The sequence below is a fragment of the Enhydra lutris genome, unplaced genomic scaffold, assembly GCF_002288905.1.
Source record: "Enhydra lutris kenyoni isolate GAN:26980312 unplaced genomic scaffold, ASM228890v2 scaffoldscaffold31, whole genome shotgun sequence".
In the NCBI taxonomy this organism is placed as follows: Eukaryota; Metazoa; Chordata; class Mammalia; order Carnivora; family Mustelidae; genus Enhydra; species Enhydra lutris.
Window position 1 is genome coordinate 3,895,601 of NW_019154115.1, and position 16,420 is coordinate 3,912,020.

The window sequence follows — 16,420 nt, forward strand, 5'->3', positions numbered from 1 at the left end:
TCATTTTTTACAAAAGGAAACCAAGAGGCAGAAAGGGATTTATATGAGGTCACAGAATCAGTAATTGGTGAACCTGGACTCGAGAGCTTGCACAGTTAATCACTGGGCTATACTGTAGGGAATGCAAACTCAGGAGACTTGAGGGGCCAGGCAGGGAATGTGATGGGTGAAAAGGGCCAGTGGGAGGCAGTAGGGAGTGTGGCAGACTGGGGAAAACTGAAGAATACATCTTCTGTCTGCCTCTACTCCACCATAGCCACTTGTTGCCAAGTAAGAATCGGCCCAGGGTTGTGAGATCTACAGATTGATCATGAGAAGCAGAAATCTGGGTTTTTGTGCCAATTTAGTTGTCATGTATCTTAGGTGTCGTGGGGGTTCTTCTGGAGCAGACCCTGAGGTGAGGATTTGCATGAAAGTGGCCTTTTTCCCCAGGGAGGCTGAGGCAGGAGTGTTTCCAGGAATTATCTGCTGAGGGATTGGGGAAGAGGGACAGGGAATGGAAGGAAGGAAGCCAAGCAAAGTGCCACAGGGAGCTCTGGGGACAATGTACCTCACACCTCGGGCAAAGAGTTGGAATTTTTCTATCCCCTTGCATGGCAGCCCACGGTTCAGGGCACTCCCCGCCTGCCATTGGTGCTAGCAGGCAAAGCAGCTTCCAGCAGCCTGGGGCGGGTCTCTGATAAAGAGCCACAGGGGCTAGTGGCAGGGAGTGAGAAGCATCCAAGGAGCCTGGAGTTGTGTGCACGCGAACTGTAAAGAGATCGTAGGGGCTGTGGGCAGAGCACTGGCTCCAGAAATGAAATAAAAAATTGTGAAAGAACTGGGTGGGCCAACACCATTCTGAACAAACCTAGCTGAGCCACGGGCTGAATGCAATCATCTGTGGGAGGAAGAGGGGAGGGCTGTGGGCTGTAGTTCGGAAAAAGGCAGGTGACCATCTGACCATGCGAGCGCTTCTGTCTCAGTCTGCCACCACCCAACTATGCCTTGGGGCCGCAGCGGCAGGCAGGCTGACCTGCAGGAGCCCGCATGGGGGTAGTTGTGCTCTGTGAGGGCACCCACCTTGGGGTCCAGAGCGGGCCGGAGCCTGGGGGAGCTTCATGCAGAGGTGCGTTTCTTGCCACGGCTCACCGCCAGTCTTCTGGTCCCCAGGATCCCTCTACTTGGTTGGTTGGACGGAAGTTCCTGTGCTCGGGGCATGAAGCCCCCACCCCACCCCAGGGACAGCCTGGGCCCCCCCAGTAGCACACACGGCGATGGTCGGGGTGCTGGCAGATTAAGTTCAGGGGTATCAAGAAGGCCTGTGCTTCAGAAGTGCCCACACCAGACTGGGAGCATCACTCCGTGGCGGAAATTCTCTTTGTCTAGGAGAACTGGCGGCATTCCTGCTGACGGAAGAGGGGCCGTGACTTGCCCAAGGTCACACGGGCAGCCAGGCCTCTGGAGGGGCTGGAGCAGAGCCCAGTTAGCTCTCTGGACTCGCAGCAATGACCGGTCCCTGCCTGGGGCAGTGGAAGGTCCGGGGGCTTGAGCTAGGATTATGCATGTGAGACCCGAGTTAAAATCCTGGCTCCACACTGCCTGGCTCCATGACTTTGGGGACACCTTGCTTCCCTGAGTCTTAGTCTCTTATCCGCAGAATGGGTTTCATCCTCACTCGATTGTTGTGAGACGATGTTTATAAGACGCTTAGCAGGAAGCCTGGTGGATGGTTTGGGAAATGTCCCTCCCTGCCCATTTGTTTGCCTAACCCTCTATGTCTCTGTGGTTGGGTGAGGGGTGTTACTTTTCTCAAATACTTTTTTTTCCTTAAAGATGTATTTATTTATTTATTTGGGAGAGAGAGAGAGAGAGAGAGAGCGTGAGCACGAGTGGGAGGGGCAGCAGGAGAGGGAAGGAGAATCTCCAGCAGCAGACTCCACCCTGAGCGCAGAGCCTGATGCCAGGATCAATCTAACGACCCTGAGATCACAACCTGAGCTGAAACCAAGAGTCGGATGCTTAACCGGCTACACCACCCAGGAGCCCGTCGAATATTTTTTACCCTTTATTTTGCTGGCTCCTCACACCTAGCCAGCAAGGTAAAGCAGGCGGGACTGATTCTTCCTGTTTGTCCTGAGGAACAGGGTCAGAAGCTCCAGGTGGCCCAGGGTAGGATGTTGGAACTGGGCCTCCTGACTCTGGGTTCCTGCATTCTTAGGTGGCCTGAAAGCAGGATGACTTTGATTCTGTTGTCTGTTCCTCTGTTAGGGACGCCTCCCAGCTGAGGTTGGGAAGACAGGCAGCTGAGCAGGTGGAGGGGTAGGGTGGGGTGTTCTGTGTGATGGGTTGGGTTTGAGCTACCTATAGGACATCCAGGCACAGAGAGCTGTTGGCCTGGGGATCTGAGCTGAGACTTGAGTGGGGACAGGGTTAGGGTGAGGGTTAGGGGCAGGAAGGATGGAGGCAGATTTCCTGGAACTCCCTGACAGGCTTGTCTTTTGGTTTCTGTCCCAAGTAGAAATACCACAGTCTCTAGAGACCTCTGGGCGGACTTCTGGACCATGATGGCTCCCTCAGTCCCCAAGACCCCCTCCAGCCTTCTGTTTGTCTTGAACTTGCAGCTAGACTATCATTAAAAGCAGAAAAGTAGCTGCTCTTTCCCTTCTCTGGCACTGGTTCAAGTCTCCAGGCTCCGGCCCCCTGGGAACCATCCTTGCTGCTTCCTGACGCCTAGGCCCTGGAGGCCATACTATTTGGGGCAGAGCTGACAGAATTGCCCATGGCTGGGCAGAGTGAGTCCTGGAAGAGAAACTAAGTGCTTCTCTCACTTCCCTGCACCAGACATCTGGGAGCCCAGTCCAGGGCTTCAGTCCCAGCTGCCTCTCTGGCCTGGCTGCCCTCTGGGCTATCCAGAACTGCCCAGGCAGGCTCTTGCCCCGACTGTTCCCTGGGGTAGTCAGAGATCCCAGGAGGCCTCAGTCTGGGCTCTGAACTGGACATGGGTACTGAGTGTCCTGGGCAGGGAGGGAGATCCCAGGAGGCCAGACAGATGACTTCCCACCCCCTCTATACACACCCTTCTCCAGCCTACCAGCTGGGGAGGAAATTGCTTTAAGCTGGCTTCTGTGGGCACACCGCCCAGCCAAGGGCTTCCGCTGCACGTCTGGGATGGGATTGGGCTCCCCCAGCTGGCCCCAGGAACCCCGTCTCCACATCGTCTACAGCCTGCCCTGGCCCTGGACCTTCTCACCTCAGTTTGGCCTGGAGGCAATAGCAGGGACACCCAGAGGTCCCAGGTCTACATGAGACCTGGGAAAGGAGATATTCAGTAGAGAAAACCCTGCTCTCTCTCCTCCGATAACTCCCTATGTGAGTCTCTTTCCTTTGGGGGGCCTCAGTTTCCCCAAATGTCAGGTGTGCCCTGATGTTCTAGGGGGTTGGGAATTGGTCCCCACTCCAGCCTCCCCTGGCAAGGATGACATGAGCTGACCCTGAGGACACTGTTGTGGCCCTGGGTGGGGGCTAGAATGTCAGCCCCCCTGTGAAGAGGAAACAGCTTGACCGAGGCCCCTGGCTTCAGCCGCCTCGCCCAGCCCAGCCCAGCCCAGCCCAGCACCCTGTCAGAGAGTCCTCGTGTGTTATTAGCAGGTCTTGGGAGTCAGGGGAGGTGGAGGGTCTCGGCAGACAAAGGCCACCCTCTCAGAGGACGCCAGCCTCTGCCTCCAACCCGGGCGATCTAGGTCAATGTTCTCCTCCCCAGCCAAGCCTCTTCCCTCCCTCTGAGGTGTGAGCTTGTTACAGGCACGGAGGCTATTGTTAGAAACCATGGTCCATCCACCCTCCCCCCCAACCCCGGATGTTCCCCTGCAGGCCCAGCACCCCAGTGACCCATCCCAGCATCCTCTTTCTCTCAGCGGACAGGAGCCGTGGGAGGAAGGCTGGAGGCAGGAGGCTGGGCCGCGGCTGAGCCTCCTGATGAGTCTCCTCCCCCACGGACCTTGATTTTTCTTTGATTTTTCTTTGTCTCTCTCAAAATCCAGGAGTGGTCCTAGGGGTAGGGGTCGGCGCTCTCTACAGGCCCCAGGAAGGGACCCAGTATGCCCCTCCATTTGGCTACCTCCAGGCAGTCTCCAGGACACACACGCACCAACCATCCTCTCAGGCCTGGGATTGCTGACCCCATTGTGGTCACTGGGTCCTGAGATGCAGGGAGAAGTTGTTCCTTTTCCCTGAGGAGAAAACGAGTCACCCTGGGAGGGAATTCAACCCGGCCCCAAGATGAGGCCTTGGCAGAAACTCCAATTGCTGGTCTTGCCCCAGGACTGAGAAACCACCTCTTTGTTTGAAGGCTGGGGAAGAGAGGGAAGGAAAGGAACAAACATGCATTGAGTACCTACTGTATACCAGCTGTGGACAACATCTCTCCTGATCCCCAAGACAGCCCTGGGAGCTGGCAGTTGTTGACCCATTACACAGATAAGGACCCATTGCTCAGAGCAGAGAAGGCACTTGGCCCAGGTGGAAGACATGTCGCTCTGTCTCCGCACTGTGGTGGGAACACTACGGTGCCTCCCCCGAGGGCCACATGGGGCACAGAGAGTGAGCCGTCCAGGCTGTCCGCCCAGCGAGCCTTGAAGGGCCTGGAAATGAAGGTACTCAACCCCCACAGTCAGAACCAACATCATAAAAGGGGGTTTTAATGAAGTATAAAGAGCAAGATAAATATTTGTGCAACGCAGCTGACTTGCGGATGGCCTGCGGCCCCAGCCCACAGCGGGGACACACAAGGCTTTAGCCACCTCTCCCGGCAACGGCCAACCTCACTCTCAGCAACCACATCTGGGTGCCATTGGGTTGGGCCTGGGGCGAGTGTGCTCACTGCCCGGGGTACCCTCCTCGCCTAAATGGGTGTCTCTGCCCCTGCCACCAACTCTTGGCAGGAAGTTCAGGTTTTGCTATGTTGGGCCTTTGAGAGCCAGCCACAGTACCCCTCCCAGACACCCAAAACTCCCACCTTCCCACCCCTCCCCACCTCCACCGGGCCCCCTTCCAGCAACCGCCTGCTTCGTTAGCCCAGTGCCCAGCTCCCCCACCACCACCCCGAAGCTCTGCAGGACACGTGAGTCTGTGCCCACCTCCAGGAAAAGGCACCTTTTCCTTCCCATGCAGGCAGAGGCGGAGTTCCTGTTGGCTGCACCTGCCCAGAGTGGGGGCTTTTCCAAATGCCGCCCCGTACACTCGTGGCGGCCCTGACCCCCTCTTCCCTATCCCGGTCACCGTCACCTTGCCCTTTACCTCTGTCATGAAGCACATCTCAGTTCCTGAGAGCACACCACGTGCTCTGCCCCAGTCATTGCTGAGGTCATGATAAAGGCAAAACTAGGCAAGGACCCGATCCTGGAGGAAGATGAGCTACGAAGGAACCAGAAACATAGGTCATACCCAAAGAAAAGCAGGTATTGCATGAAAATATACCAATCCAGATAGCTCTGTCTCGAAGGCCCAGAGGGATTCATGCCCGGGGCAGATTCTGTGAGCTGCCCGGCGGGGGGGCACTTTCTCAAAGGGGTCCCAGGCTACCTGTAAGATACACTGCATACTACAGAAGCTGCGTAGTACTCTCTCCCACAGACCCCGCAATTATGGCCCCGCTTGGGCCATTGGAACAGAATACCACGTACCTGGGGGCTTCGACGAACATTTATTTCTCACAGTTCTGGAGGCTGGAAGGACAAATCCGGGTGCCAGCATGGTCACCTTCTGTCTGAGGCCCTCGTCCTCATTTGTGGACTGCCACCTGTTTGCTGTGGCCTCACACAGCCGAGAGCTCCTCCTTCTCGTGTCTCTTCTTCTAAGGGCATAGACCCCATTCATGGGGCTCCACCCCCATGACCTCATCACCTCCTGAAGGCCCCAACTCCTAATGCCATCACAGTGGGGGTTCGGGCTTCAACATATGAATTTAGGGGGACACAAACATCCAGTCTAGGAAACCAAGGAGCTTTGTAATAAAGACCCTACCCATGCTGTGTTCGGGGCCCAGAGGACTTTCTTAGCCAGTTTAATTCTCTAGCAACCTCGAGAAATCGGGGGCAGATGTCTAGCTTGTCTTAGCTGATGGGAGGCTGAGATGCAGTGGGATGTGAGGGCAGGTGCCGGCCATCTCTTAGACTGGATGGTTCCACGTCACTTGCCTTCCCCACCCTCTTGAGTCTGGGGAGCTGGTGGCATCCTGGTCTGAATGCCACTCTGAAAGGCTAGTGATTTGCCCAAAGTCATAGAGCTATTGTGTTCACCTAAGCAGTGAAGAGCCCAAAGTGAGATCTCCCCTCAGAGCCGCAGCTGGGGTGCTGGTGCTCAGGAGCTGCTGGGGATGGTGGGGAGAGGCTGAGGAGCTTCCCAGGCTTGGGGTCCAGGCCCCACGGCAAGGCCAGCAGTGGACAGATGGCCAGAGTCACCACTGCACACTCAGGCATGCCCTGGCTCCTAGACGCGGGCCCCAGACCCATCCTGCCCTGGCCGGTGTCTCATGCCCCACACCCCTGACGTTGACATTGACGCAGCAGCTCAGTGGGGAGTGGTGTGCTGACAGCCTGGGGCTTACTGAGGCGAGATGCTGGGGAGTTCCAGCCGCGCCTGGGTCCCTTTGCCGTGTGAATTCAGCCACATCGCTCAGCCACATTGGGTTTGAGTTGTTCCATCTGCAAAGTAACTCCTGGAAACCATCATTCCCACACTGGGCCAGTCTGATAATCTGCTGGCAGCCCTGGGCTCAGACGTGCCTCTCCCACTGCCACCATGACGGTGGCCAGTCCCTTTCCTTCTCCAAGCCTTGGTATAAAATGGATTAATAATATTTTCAGCAAAGGGTTGTTGTGAGGTTAAATGAGATGATGGCTGTGGGCCCACATGCCCCCACTCAGATGTGGTGTTATTGTCCCTCTGACACCAGGGCCACAGGGGTGATGGACCACCACCCTCCCTGAACCTTTCCAGGGTCCACTTCATCCTGAAAAGTCTCCATCGTCTTTTGGCTGGAACATCCAGAGTTGTGCTAAGGCAGGTGCAGGTGGGCACGACCCTGGACGCAACCAACAAGAAGTATTCATGTTTGGCTTTTCCAAACCTTGCCCCAAACTATGCCCACATTTCAGAAGGGGAAACTGAAGTCACTACTATCAGAATGACCTGCCCTCCGCCACCAAATTCTACCCCACCTTGCCCCCAGAGTCTCCTAGGCCAGGGCAAGACCAGAGTCCAGAGACCTCTGACTTCCTTCCAGATCTCTGTCCCCTCACTGCCCCGTCAGTATGGGGATCCCCGTTGATACCAGACCAAGCAGCAGCTCTGGGGGGCGGGGCAGGGATGCTGGGATGTGCCCACCCTGGCCCTGCCCCACCAGTCTTCAATCAGCCTCTCCTAGGAGCCACAGGAGTGGAGGTGCACGCTGGCACTGGGCTGTGGTTGCAGGCTCTGTGCTTTATTAAGCGATACGGGAGAGCATGACTACTAATACATATGAACGAATCATAAAGATTAATTATTAACAACAACCCATCAATGAGTAATGGTTCGCAATTTGTGGAATACTTCTATAGTACCGAGAGCTTTATATGTATAATTTAATAACCCTGACGGTCCACTCGGGTAAGAATTTTCATTGCCATTTTCCAGATGGGGAAACATAATCAGAGAGGTTCAGGGACTTGCTCAAGGTTGCACAGCTGGGAATTGGGTAGAAGTGGGTCTGGGATCAAGGTCTGTGTGATCGGGGAGCCCGTGTGTCCATGCTGCTTCCCCTTCAGTTCTGTGGCTGCCCCGAGCAGAACCCCTCTCCCCACCCCCCCGACCCCACCCTGCCGCTGCCCAGCCACTGGTAAGTCCTCTGCCTAAAGCAGCAGGTCTGGGGAAACACAACGGCCCTGGTGTGACAACAGACTGTGGTCCCCTGAGGAGCCTCGTGCTGACCGACTCTTCTCCCTGTGGTCTTCATGGCCTAGAGACAGCTTCTCCGCCCACTCTGGGGCTGCCGGGGACTCCAGGGGCCCTCCCTTCAGATATCCGGCCTGCAGGGCTGAACTTCCTGGGGGAGCCTCCCCCATCTGCCTGAATCCCAGGAGCCGTCCCCCTGGAAATATTTTTTTCAGGCCACCTTCCTGCCACCTGCCACCCTTGACCCCTCACGCACCTGCACCCGCACCAGGCCCGCTGCTCCGCCAAGTCCGCATATGGCGGTGCCCGGCAGCCGCCGCAGGGGCTGGCAGAGCGGGGCCACCCCCTCTCGGCCAGCCACCCATCTTAACGTTTCTTTCCGTCTGCCTCCAGATCTTCCACATGACCTACGACCTGGCGAGCGCCGTGGTGCGCATAGTAAACCTCATTGGCATGATGCTTCTGCTCTGCCACTGGGACGGCTGCCTGCAGTTCCTGGTGCCCATGCTGCAGGACTTCCCCGACGACTGCTGGGTGTCCATCAACAACATGGTGGTGAGTGCCCGGCAAGAGTGGGGCGGGCGCTGCCTGGGTGGGCAGAGTCTCTCCACAGCCTGGGAGTCCCAAGCCCCGGCACGTGGGGTCCTGGGCTGCCCCCTTGGTGCCCATGGGCGCAGGACTCCAGCTGATATAGGTCCATCCCAGGGCCCTCAGCTGCGCCCTGCTCGCTCCCCGGCCTTCTTCTGGCCTCCTGCGCCATCAGGAGCCCTGGTGTTTGGCCCTGACTTCACCCAAGGAGACGGAGACCTGGCCATTCTCAGACCGTATCAAGTGTGGCCAAGCTGGGCTGGGGACTCTGGCCCTCCTCCCTTGGTTCCCCAGAGGCAGACCAACCCTAAAAGCTGAGCCCGAGGAAGGAGAAACCTGTGAGAAGCACTGTGGCTACCCTTCTGCTGAGCTGGGCTGTCCTCTACCTGCTCCTTTCCCTGCTCCCCAGCCCCACCTCTCAGACACACACTGCTCTGCAGGGGTGAGGACCACCTCCCTACCACCAGCCCTGTGAGGGGGCGAGGGAGATGGAATGGGGGCTGGGAAGCCATAATGCAGACCCCACCCCCCCATCACCTCCCAAAGATAGAGTGGGCACTGGGCCGGGTGAGGACCCCCTAGACCCGTGAACATTTCTCTGGGTCTGGTGAACCCTGCCTTCCTCCTTCTCCAGCATAGTCTATGGGGTTGGGTCTGCACGGTTGGGTCTGGCGGCAAATCCCCAGAGCCCCAGGGGAGGAGAAACCAGCTTTGAAAGAGGCGAAAGAGACCCTGAGGCATCTTTCAGCATCAAATAGGCCTTTACAAAACAGCCTTTTGATCAGCTAAGTGTAAATGAATCGGCCATACGGATTGAATTTCCTGGTCTCCAGAGGCTCAGCGGGAAGGCCGGAAGCCCTGACTGGAGGCAGCTGGGGGCCACCCCAGGTCCCCAGGCCGGGATCCGAGGCCAGCACCCCGGGATCAGCCCCGCTGACCTCCCAACCTGGTCTGCACCGAGAGCCACCAGACCCGCTCAGCTTTGTCTGGGACCATCTGAGTGACCTTGAACGTGGCTGGCAGTGCTGAGCCTTTCTCCAGGTGCCAGGCTGACTGGGCGGGGGGGGGGGGGGGGGGGGGGGGGGGGGGGGGGGGGGGGGGGGGGGGGGCGTCTGGGGCTCTGGGCACCGATCTGCGGGCCCTGCGCGTCGTTGCTTAACATGTCCCCTGTGTGAACAGGAGACAGTGGGGAGGTGGCAGATGCTGGGGTTCATCTGGCAGCTTCCTCTTCAGGGACAGTTTCCTCTGTGTGAGGGTGACAGGCCCACACACGCACTAAATTCAGGAGATGGCCCTTCTGCGCCCAGCGTTCCCACACAGAGACTTCCTTGAGACACTGACTGGCTTTGGAGACAAAAATAGCCAGGAGCCTCACTCACTCCCTTCCTCCCTCCAGCCCCCAAGCAGTGTCTGTTCCAGACAGCCCAGTTCCTGGTGGGGGTGGACTAGGGGGCCCTCAGCCCTGGACCCATTCCGGCAGGGCTCATCCAGGAGGCGAGTTAGCTCTGCAGCGCTTAGACTTTGCTCACCCAAAATGAGGACAGTGTTTTTGGCTCGGTCTGCCGGAGCCTGTCCCCCCAGGGGAAGCATATCTGGTTTTATAATTGAGGTCAGTGGGGAAATGGGCTTCACTTGGCAGTAGTTTGCGGGGGGAAGGGGAGGCATAGAGCTATTTCAGCAAGTGGAGGACAGCAGGGTGGCTCAGCCTGGAGACTTTGGCTGCTTAGGGGGGCTCTAGGCAGCCCTATGAGGACTGAGAAGTCAGAGGGGGTGAGGCTGGCTCCCCTCCTTTTGCTGGGGACTGGTCCCTGATCCCCAGAGCAAGAGAAAGGCCCAAGTCAGGGATTCACTGTCACCGCAGGTCACCAGCATGGGCCTCCTGCCCCTCACCCGAGGCCTTCAGCCAGCAGCAAGGTTGGGCTTGCTGGGCTCAGCCACTGGGAAAAGTTAGGCTGAGGGGTGGGAGGTGGCAGGGGCCTTTCTAGCTGCTAGTGAGAGTGGCGGCCATTCACAGCACCCCCTCCAACTTGTCCGCAGAACAACTCCTGGGGAAAGCAGTATTCATACGCACTCTTCAAGGCCATGAGCCACATGCTGTGCATCGGGTACGGACGGCAGGCGCCCGTGGGCATGTCGGACGTCTGGCTCACCATGCTCAGCATGATTGTGGGTGCCACCTGCTATGCCATGTTCATCGGCCACGCCACGGCCCTCATCCAGTCCCTGGACTCCTCCCGGCGCCAGTACCAGGAAAAGGTAGGGCGGAAAGCTGGGGTCCCTCTTGGGTTGACTCGGGAGAACCTGACCCACGGTCCCCAGGGAGCACGGGCTGGCAGCCGGGGTGGGTCCCCACCAGACCCCTGACGTGTCCTGCCTTCTACATCCTCTGGCCTCGGCTGCTCGCCTCTTTCTCGTGGGCAAGTTCCTGAAACAAACAAAACCGCACGTTGTTTATGATTGCTGAATCTGTGGCTCAGCCCGTGGAATTGAAGTTCGCCAGTGCCCTCTGCATTACTAAAGCCAATGGTTCCCTTTGGGTCCCCCCACCGCCGGGCATCTCAGTGGTATTTGACAGTTATCACTCCCTTCTTGGCTTGGCACTTGGTTTCTGTAATTGCACACTCTCAGCTTTCCATCCTCCCTCTCTGGCTGGTCCTTCTAGCTCTCCCTGTGCAGTGGGGTCCAAGTGATATACCCAGCTGTCCATGGAATGTGGGCATGTTACTTCCCACCTCTGTGGCCCATTTGCTTATCTGTAAGATGGAGACAGCAAGGAGAAGGGGTCATATCATGGGGTTTATGAGGAGGGAGTGCTGTGTGCCAACCGCTAAGACTGTGTGAGCATGGAGTAGGCTCTTCAACATTTATTGGCTAAATGAGCTCCATCTGGCACCTTCCACTCCATACTCTGCATGGCAGATAGATCAGGCACCTAAAAAATGTAAAGTTGATCATATCATCCTGCTTAAAACTCGTCAGAGTCTTCTTATTACTTGCAGATGCAGAGGAACTCCACAGTGGGGTTCCTCAGCCTGGCATTTAAGGGGCATAATCTGGCCCCTGCCCTTCTCATGCCCAGATCATGCCATGGGCCCTACAGCCCTCTATTCCAGCCTCACCAGGCCTGCTCCTTGCATGTGCCCTCCTGCCACAGGGCCTTGGCACAGACACTAGCCTGGAACGCTCCTCGCTCCTTTTCACCAGACCACTTCTCCACCTCTCAGCCTGCACTTCACCTTGGTGAGCTTTCTGTGACCCCGTCAGCCCCACCCATCATGTGAACCCCTGGTGCCCTCTAATTCCCCTTCACCACACTTGGGACTCCTGCCATATTTGATTCCTCTGTGCAGTCTGTTGTTCAATGTCCATGTCCTGCCTGTCCAGGAGGTAGCTCCGTGAGGGCAGGACCCAGGTCTGTCCCTCCCTATTGAATTGCCGGGGTCATGTCCGGCACTTAGCAGGGCTTAGTGTGTATTGATTAACTGGCTGCCTGCCTGCCCCATGTGCTGTCCCTTGCTGGGGTGACCAAGACATGGAGGCCCAGGTCCCATCCTGCCAGAAGGAAAGTTCAGGAGTCTGCAGAGCCAGCCCAGGGTGGGAGGGGCAGTTTGGGGAGGCAGAGAAAGAAGGTAGAAGAGAATTCTAGGCTAGCCACCATGATGAGCATGATGGGTGGGAAAGAAATCAACCTGATTAGAACAAAGGGTTCTGGGTTAGGAATGAGGGGGCTGGAAAGAGGAAGGAGAGGAGGAGTCAGGTTATAAAGGCCAGGGTTTAGTCCAGGGCCAGGGGAGGGATCAGTGTGGGCCTGCATCAGGGCCCAGCCTGTGACCAGGTCAGGACTCCGTGTGAAACCAGGATCAGGGCTCGGTGTGGGACCGGGATGGGGGCTCAGTCGGGACTCCAGTCAGGGATAGTTTAGAAGAAGCACCAAGGTTCATTCGAGGGCAGAGTCAAGCTGCTTGTGACTTTCCATTTGAGAGTTGTCTTTATTTGGTTCTTTAGCTAATGGCTCTCCAATATGATTCACCCATAAATCTCTCTGAAATGTATTACCTCCCTTTGGTCCCCAATTCTCGCTCTCGCCTAGATCACTTTAGCCAGCTTCCAACTCCCGCCCCGTCTCCAGACCCTGCCTCCCCACCACTATGGATGTTCCAGGCATGGGGAATTCTCTAAAACACAGCTTTAGCTGTTCTGCCCCTGTTCCCATAGCCAGAAGGGAAGTCCCTGTCTCCTGGGGCTGGGCACAACCTCGAGCAGACAGAGCCAGCTTGGCTGGAAGAATGCATGGAAACTTCATCTCCCAGGCCTCCGTTGCCTGCTGGCATCTGTCTGCAGCCATACTGTGTCCCCGCCTCTTGGGAGCACCAATGTGTGAAAACAGGCTCCCCTCTTCTGCTTGTTCCTGGGGTATAGGAATTTCCCTTCCATCTCAGTGTGGGAAAACTCTGCTCTTGCCTACTCTGTTTCTGCCTAACATGCCCCTGTGGACCCCCACTCTGCACCCGCAGTCCCAGGATGCTGGAGCAGACCCCACAACTTCACCCCGGGTAGATGGGAGCATTTCGTATTTGCTTGAGCCCTGGGCATTTCAGGTCTCAAATCTCTTATCCCCAACCTCTGCTTAAGGAACTTGTTCTACCCTGGCCATCCCCGTAGGCTAGAGTCACTCTTCCACAAAATGACTTGGAGCCAGCCAGGGGCCGTATTTGGATACACAGCGTATGACGGGTTAGGCATCCTGACTTCAGCCTCTGGGTCCCATCAACCCACTGTGGCCCAACCCTGCTGCCCAGCCAGTGTGATCACTGGTAGCAAAGAGTTCCTCCAGGACCTGTGAGCCTTCTCTCGTCCACAGTGTGACACAGGAAAGAGCCATGGGCAGAGGAAACTTGATGGACTCTGGTTGGTTGGCCTGGAATGGGGCTTTGGATAGCCCCTGTTGTCCCCAGCCAGCTCCAGAGCCCTGGGCACGCTGATGGAGGCCCTCCCCCACCCCAGGCAGCTGGGAGTCAGGACCATGGTTTGGGGCACACCCCCACCGAGGATCTCAGCATCGAGGAGCCAGGCTGGGCCAAGGAGGCCCACAGGGTCCGTGCCAGCTCTGGTCAGCAGCAGGCCGAGGCCCTCAGGAGGTGACGCCCTCTCCCTCTCTCCCTCTCCCCTGACTCAGTACAAGCAGGTGGAGCAGTACATGTCCTTCCATAAGCTCCCACCCGACACGCGGCAGCGCATCCACGACTACTATGAGCATCGCTACCAAGGCAAGATGTTCGATGAGGAGAGCATCCTGGGCGAGCTGAGTGAGCCGCTGAGGGAGGTACGCGGTGGCCGGGGGGTGCGGGGGCTTGTGGCCAGGAGGGGAGCTTCCCTCCTGCAGGGCGGCTCCCTCATCTTCTCCACCCTGTCTGGGGATTAGGAGATCATCAACTTCAACTGCCGGAAGCTGGTGGCCTCCATGCCGCTGTTCGCCAACGCGGACCCCAACTTCGTGACCTCTATGCTGACCAAGCTGCGCTTCGAGGTCTTCCAGCCCGGGGACTACATCATCCGTGAGGGTACCATCGGCAAGAAGATGTACTTCATCCAGCATGGCGTGGTCAGTGTGCTCACCAAGGGCAACAAGGAGACCAAGCTGGCAGATGGCTCCTACTTTGGAGGTGAGGTGGCTGGCGGAGCCCTAGGGGGACAGGGGAATGGGCTGGAGAGATACTGAGGGCAATGTTTGGGGCTCTTCTGGCCCCTGCCTGGAGGTGAGGGCCTGTGGCCCTGTGTGTGTGGGGGAGCTGGGGCCTGGGAAGAGCCTGGCACCCACTTGGGGGCATCAAGTGTGGTCACCCCTGGGGATGGGGCCTTGTGACCGTCAGGCGTCCCTACCAGACGGTGGGAACCCAGGTCAGGGGCGAGCAGGAGGCCCCTTCGAGCACCCCCTCCCCACTCCCGCTGTTCTGGCAGAGATCTGCTTGCTGACTCGGGGTCGGCGCACGGCCAGCGTGAGGGCCGACACCTACTGCCGCCTCTACTCGCTGAGTGTGGACAACTTCAATGAGGTGCTGGAGGAGTACCCCATGATGCGGCGGGCCTTCGAGACAGTGGCGCTGGACCGCCTGGACCGCATCGGTGAGGGGACCAGGCCGGGTGGCGGCTGGGAGGGGAACCCCTTCGCCCACCCCCTGGCCTCCCACTCTGGCCTGAGCCCCGGCTCTCCTTCCGTGGCCCAGGCAAGAAGAACTCCATCCTCCTCCACAAAGTCCAGCACGACCTCAACTCAGGCGTCTTCAACTACCAGGAGAACGAGATCATCCAGCAGATCGTGCAGCATGACCGCGAGATGGCTCACTGCGCTCACCGCGTCCAGGCCGCCGCCTCGGCCACCCCGACCCCCACGCCGGTCATCTGGACGCCGCTGATCCAGGCGCCACTGCAGGCCGCCGCGGCCACCACCTCGGTGGCCATCGCGCTCACCCACCACCCCCGCCTGCCCGCCGCCATCTTCCGCCCCCCTCCCGGCCCCGGAATAGGCGGCCTCGGCGCGGGGCAGACGCCCCGACACCTGAAGCGGCTGCAGTCCCTGATCCCGTCGGCGCTGGGCTCCGCCTCGCCCGCCAGCAGCCCGTCGCAGGTGGACACGCCGTCCTCCTCCTCCTTCCACATCCAGCAGCTGGCCGGCTTCTCCGCGCCCGCCGGCCTGAGCCCGCTCCTGCCCTCGTCCGGCTCCTCCCCGCCCCCCGGGCTCGGCGGCTCCTCCCCGGCTCCCACGCCCTCCGCCTCCGAAGTCGCCACCGCGGCCGCCGGCTTCGGCCACTTCCACAAGGCGCTGGGCGGCTCCCTGTCCTCGTCCGACTCTCCGCTGCTCACGCCGCTGCAGTCCGGCGCCCGCTCGCCGCAGGCCAACCAGCCGCCGCCCCCGCTGCCGGGGGCCCGGGGGGGCCTGGGACTCCTGGAGCACTTCCTGCCGCCCCCGCCCTCCTCCCGGTCCCCGTCGGCCAGCCCCGGGCAGCTGGGCCAGCCACCTGGGGAGCTGTCCCCGGGCCTGGCCGCCGGCCCGCCAAGTACGCCAGAGACGCCCCCGCGGCAACCGGAGCGGCCGTCCTTCGTGGCGGGGGCCTCTGGGGGGGCTTCTCCCGTAGCCTTTCCCCCCCGCGGAGGTCTCAGCCCCCAAGGCCACAGCCCCGGCCCCCCAAGAACTTTCCCAAGTGCCCCCCCTCGGGCCTCCGGCTCCCACGGTTCCTTGCTCCTGCCGCCCGCCTCCAGCCCCCCAGCTCCCCAGGTACCCCAGCGCCGCGGCACGCCACCCCTCACCCCGGGCCGCCTCACCCAGGACCTCAAGCTCATCTCGGCCTCCCAGCCGGCCCTGCCCCAGGACGGGGCGCAGACTCTCCGCAGAGCCTCTCCGCACTCCTCGGGGGAGTCCGTGGCGGCCTTCCCGCTCGTCCCCAGGGCCGGCGGCGCTAGCGGGGGCAGCGGGGGCTTCGTTTCCCCGGGGAGGCCCTATGGTGCCGTCCCTGGCCAGCATGTCACTCTGCCTCGGAAGACATCCTCAGGTTCTTTGCCACCCCCTCTTTCTTTGTTTGGGGCAAGAGCCGCCTCTTCAGGGGGGCCCCCTCTGACTGCTGCCCCCCAGAGGGAACCTGGGGCCAGGTCTGAGCCAGTGCGCTCCAAACTGCCGTCCAATCTATGAGCGGGGCCCCTCCTTCCTTCTTCTCTCTCCTTTTTTTCTCCCTTCAGGTTTAACTGTGATTAGGAGATATACCAATAACAATAATAATTATCATTAAAAAAAAAACCCCACACCAGAAAAACAAAAGACAGCAGAAAATAACCAGGTATTCTTAGAGCTATAGATTTTTGGTCACTTGCTTTTATAGACTATTTTAATACTCAGCACTAGAGGGAGGGAGGGAGGGAGGGGGTT

The 16,420-nt window shown here is 58.9% G+C and overlaps 1 protein-coding gene across 1 annotated transcript in view; it reads left to right on the forward strand.

Annotated features, from left to right (window-relative positions):
- LOC111153294 (hyperpolarization activated cyclic nucleotide gated potassium channel 4) overlaps positions 1–16,186 on the forward strand; it is a 41,263-nt gene extending 25,077 nt beyond the window's left edge. The window contains exons 3-8 of the mRNA XM_022512230.1: positions 8,308–8,469; positions 10,540–10,758; positions 13,679–13,825; positions 13,925–14,165; positions 14,461–14,625; positions 14,727–16,186. Coding sequence (XP_022367938.1) covers positions 8,308–8,469; positions 10,540–10,758; positions 13,679–13,825; positions 13,925–14,165; positions 14,461–14,625; positions 14,727–16,186 — 2,394 coding nt within the window. The remainder of the gene's footprint in view (positions 1–8,307; positions 8,470–10,539; positions 10,759–13,678; positions 13,826–13,924; positions 14,166–14,460; positions 14,626–14,726) is intronic.
- Positions 16,187–16,420: the final 234 nt, after the last annotated feature.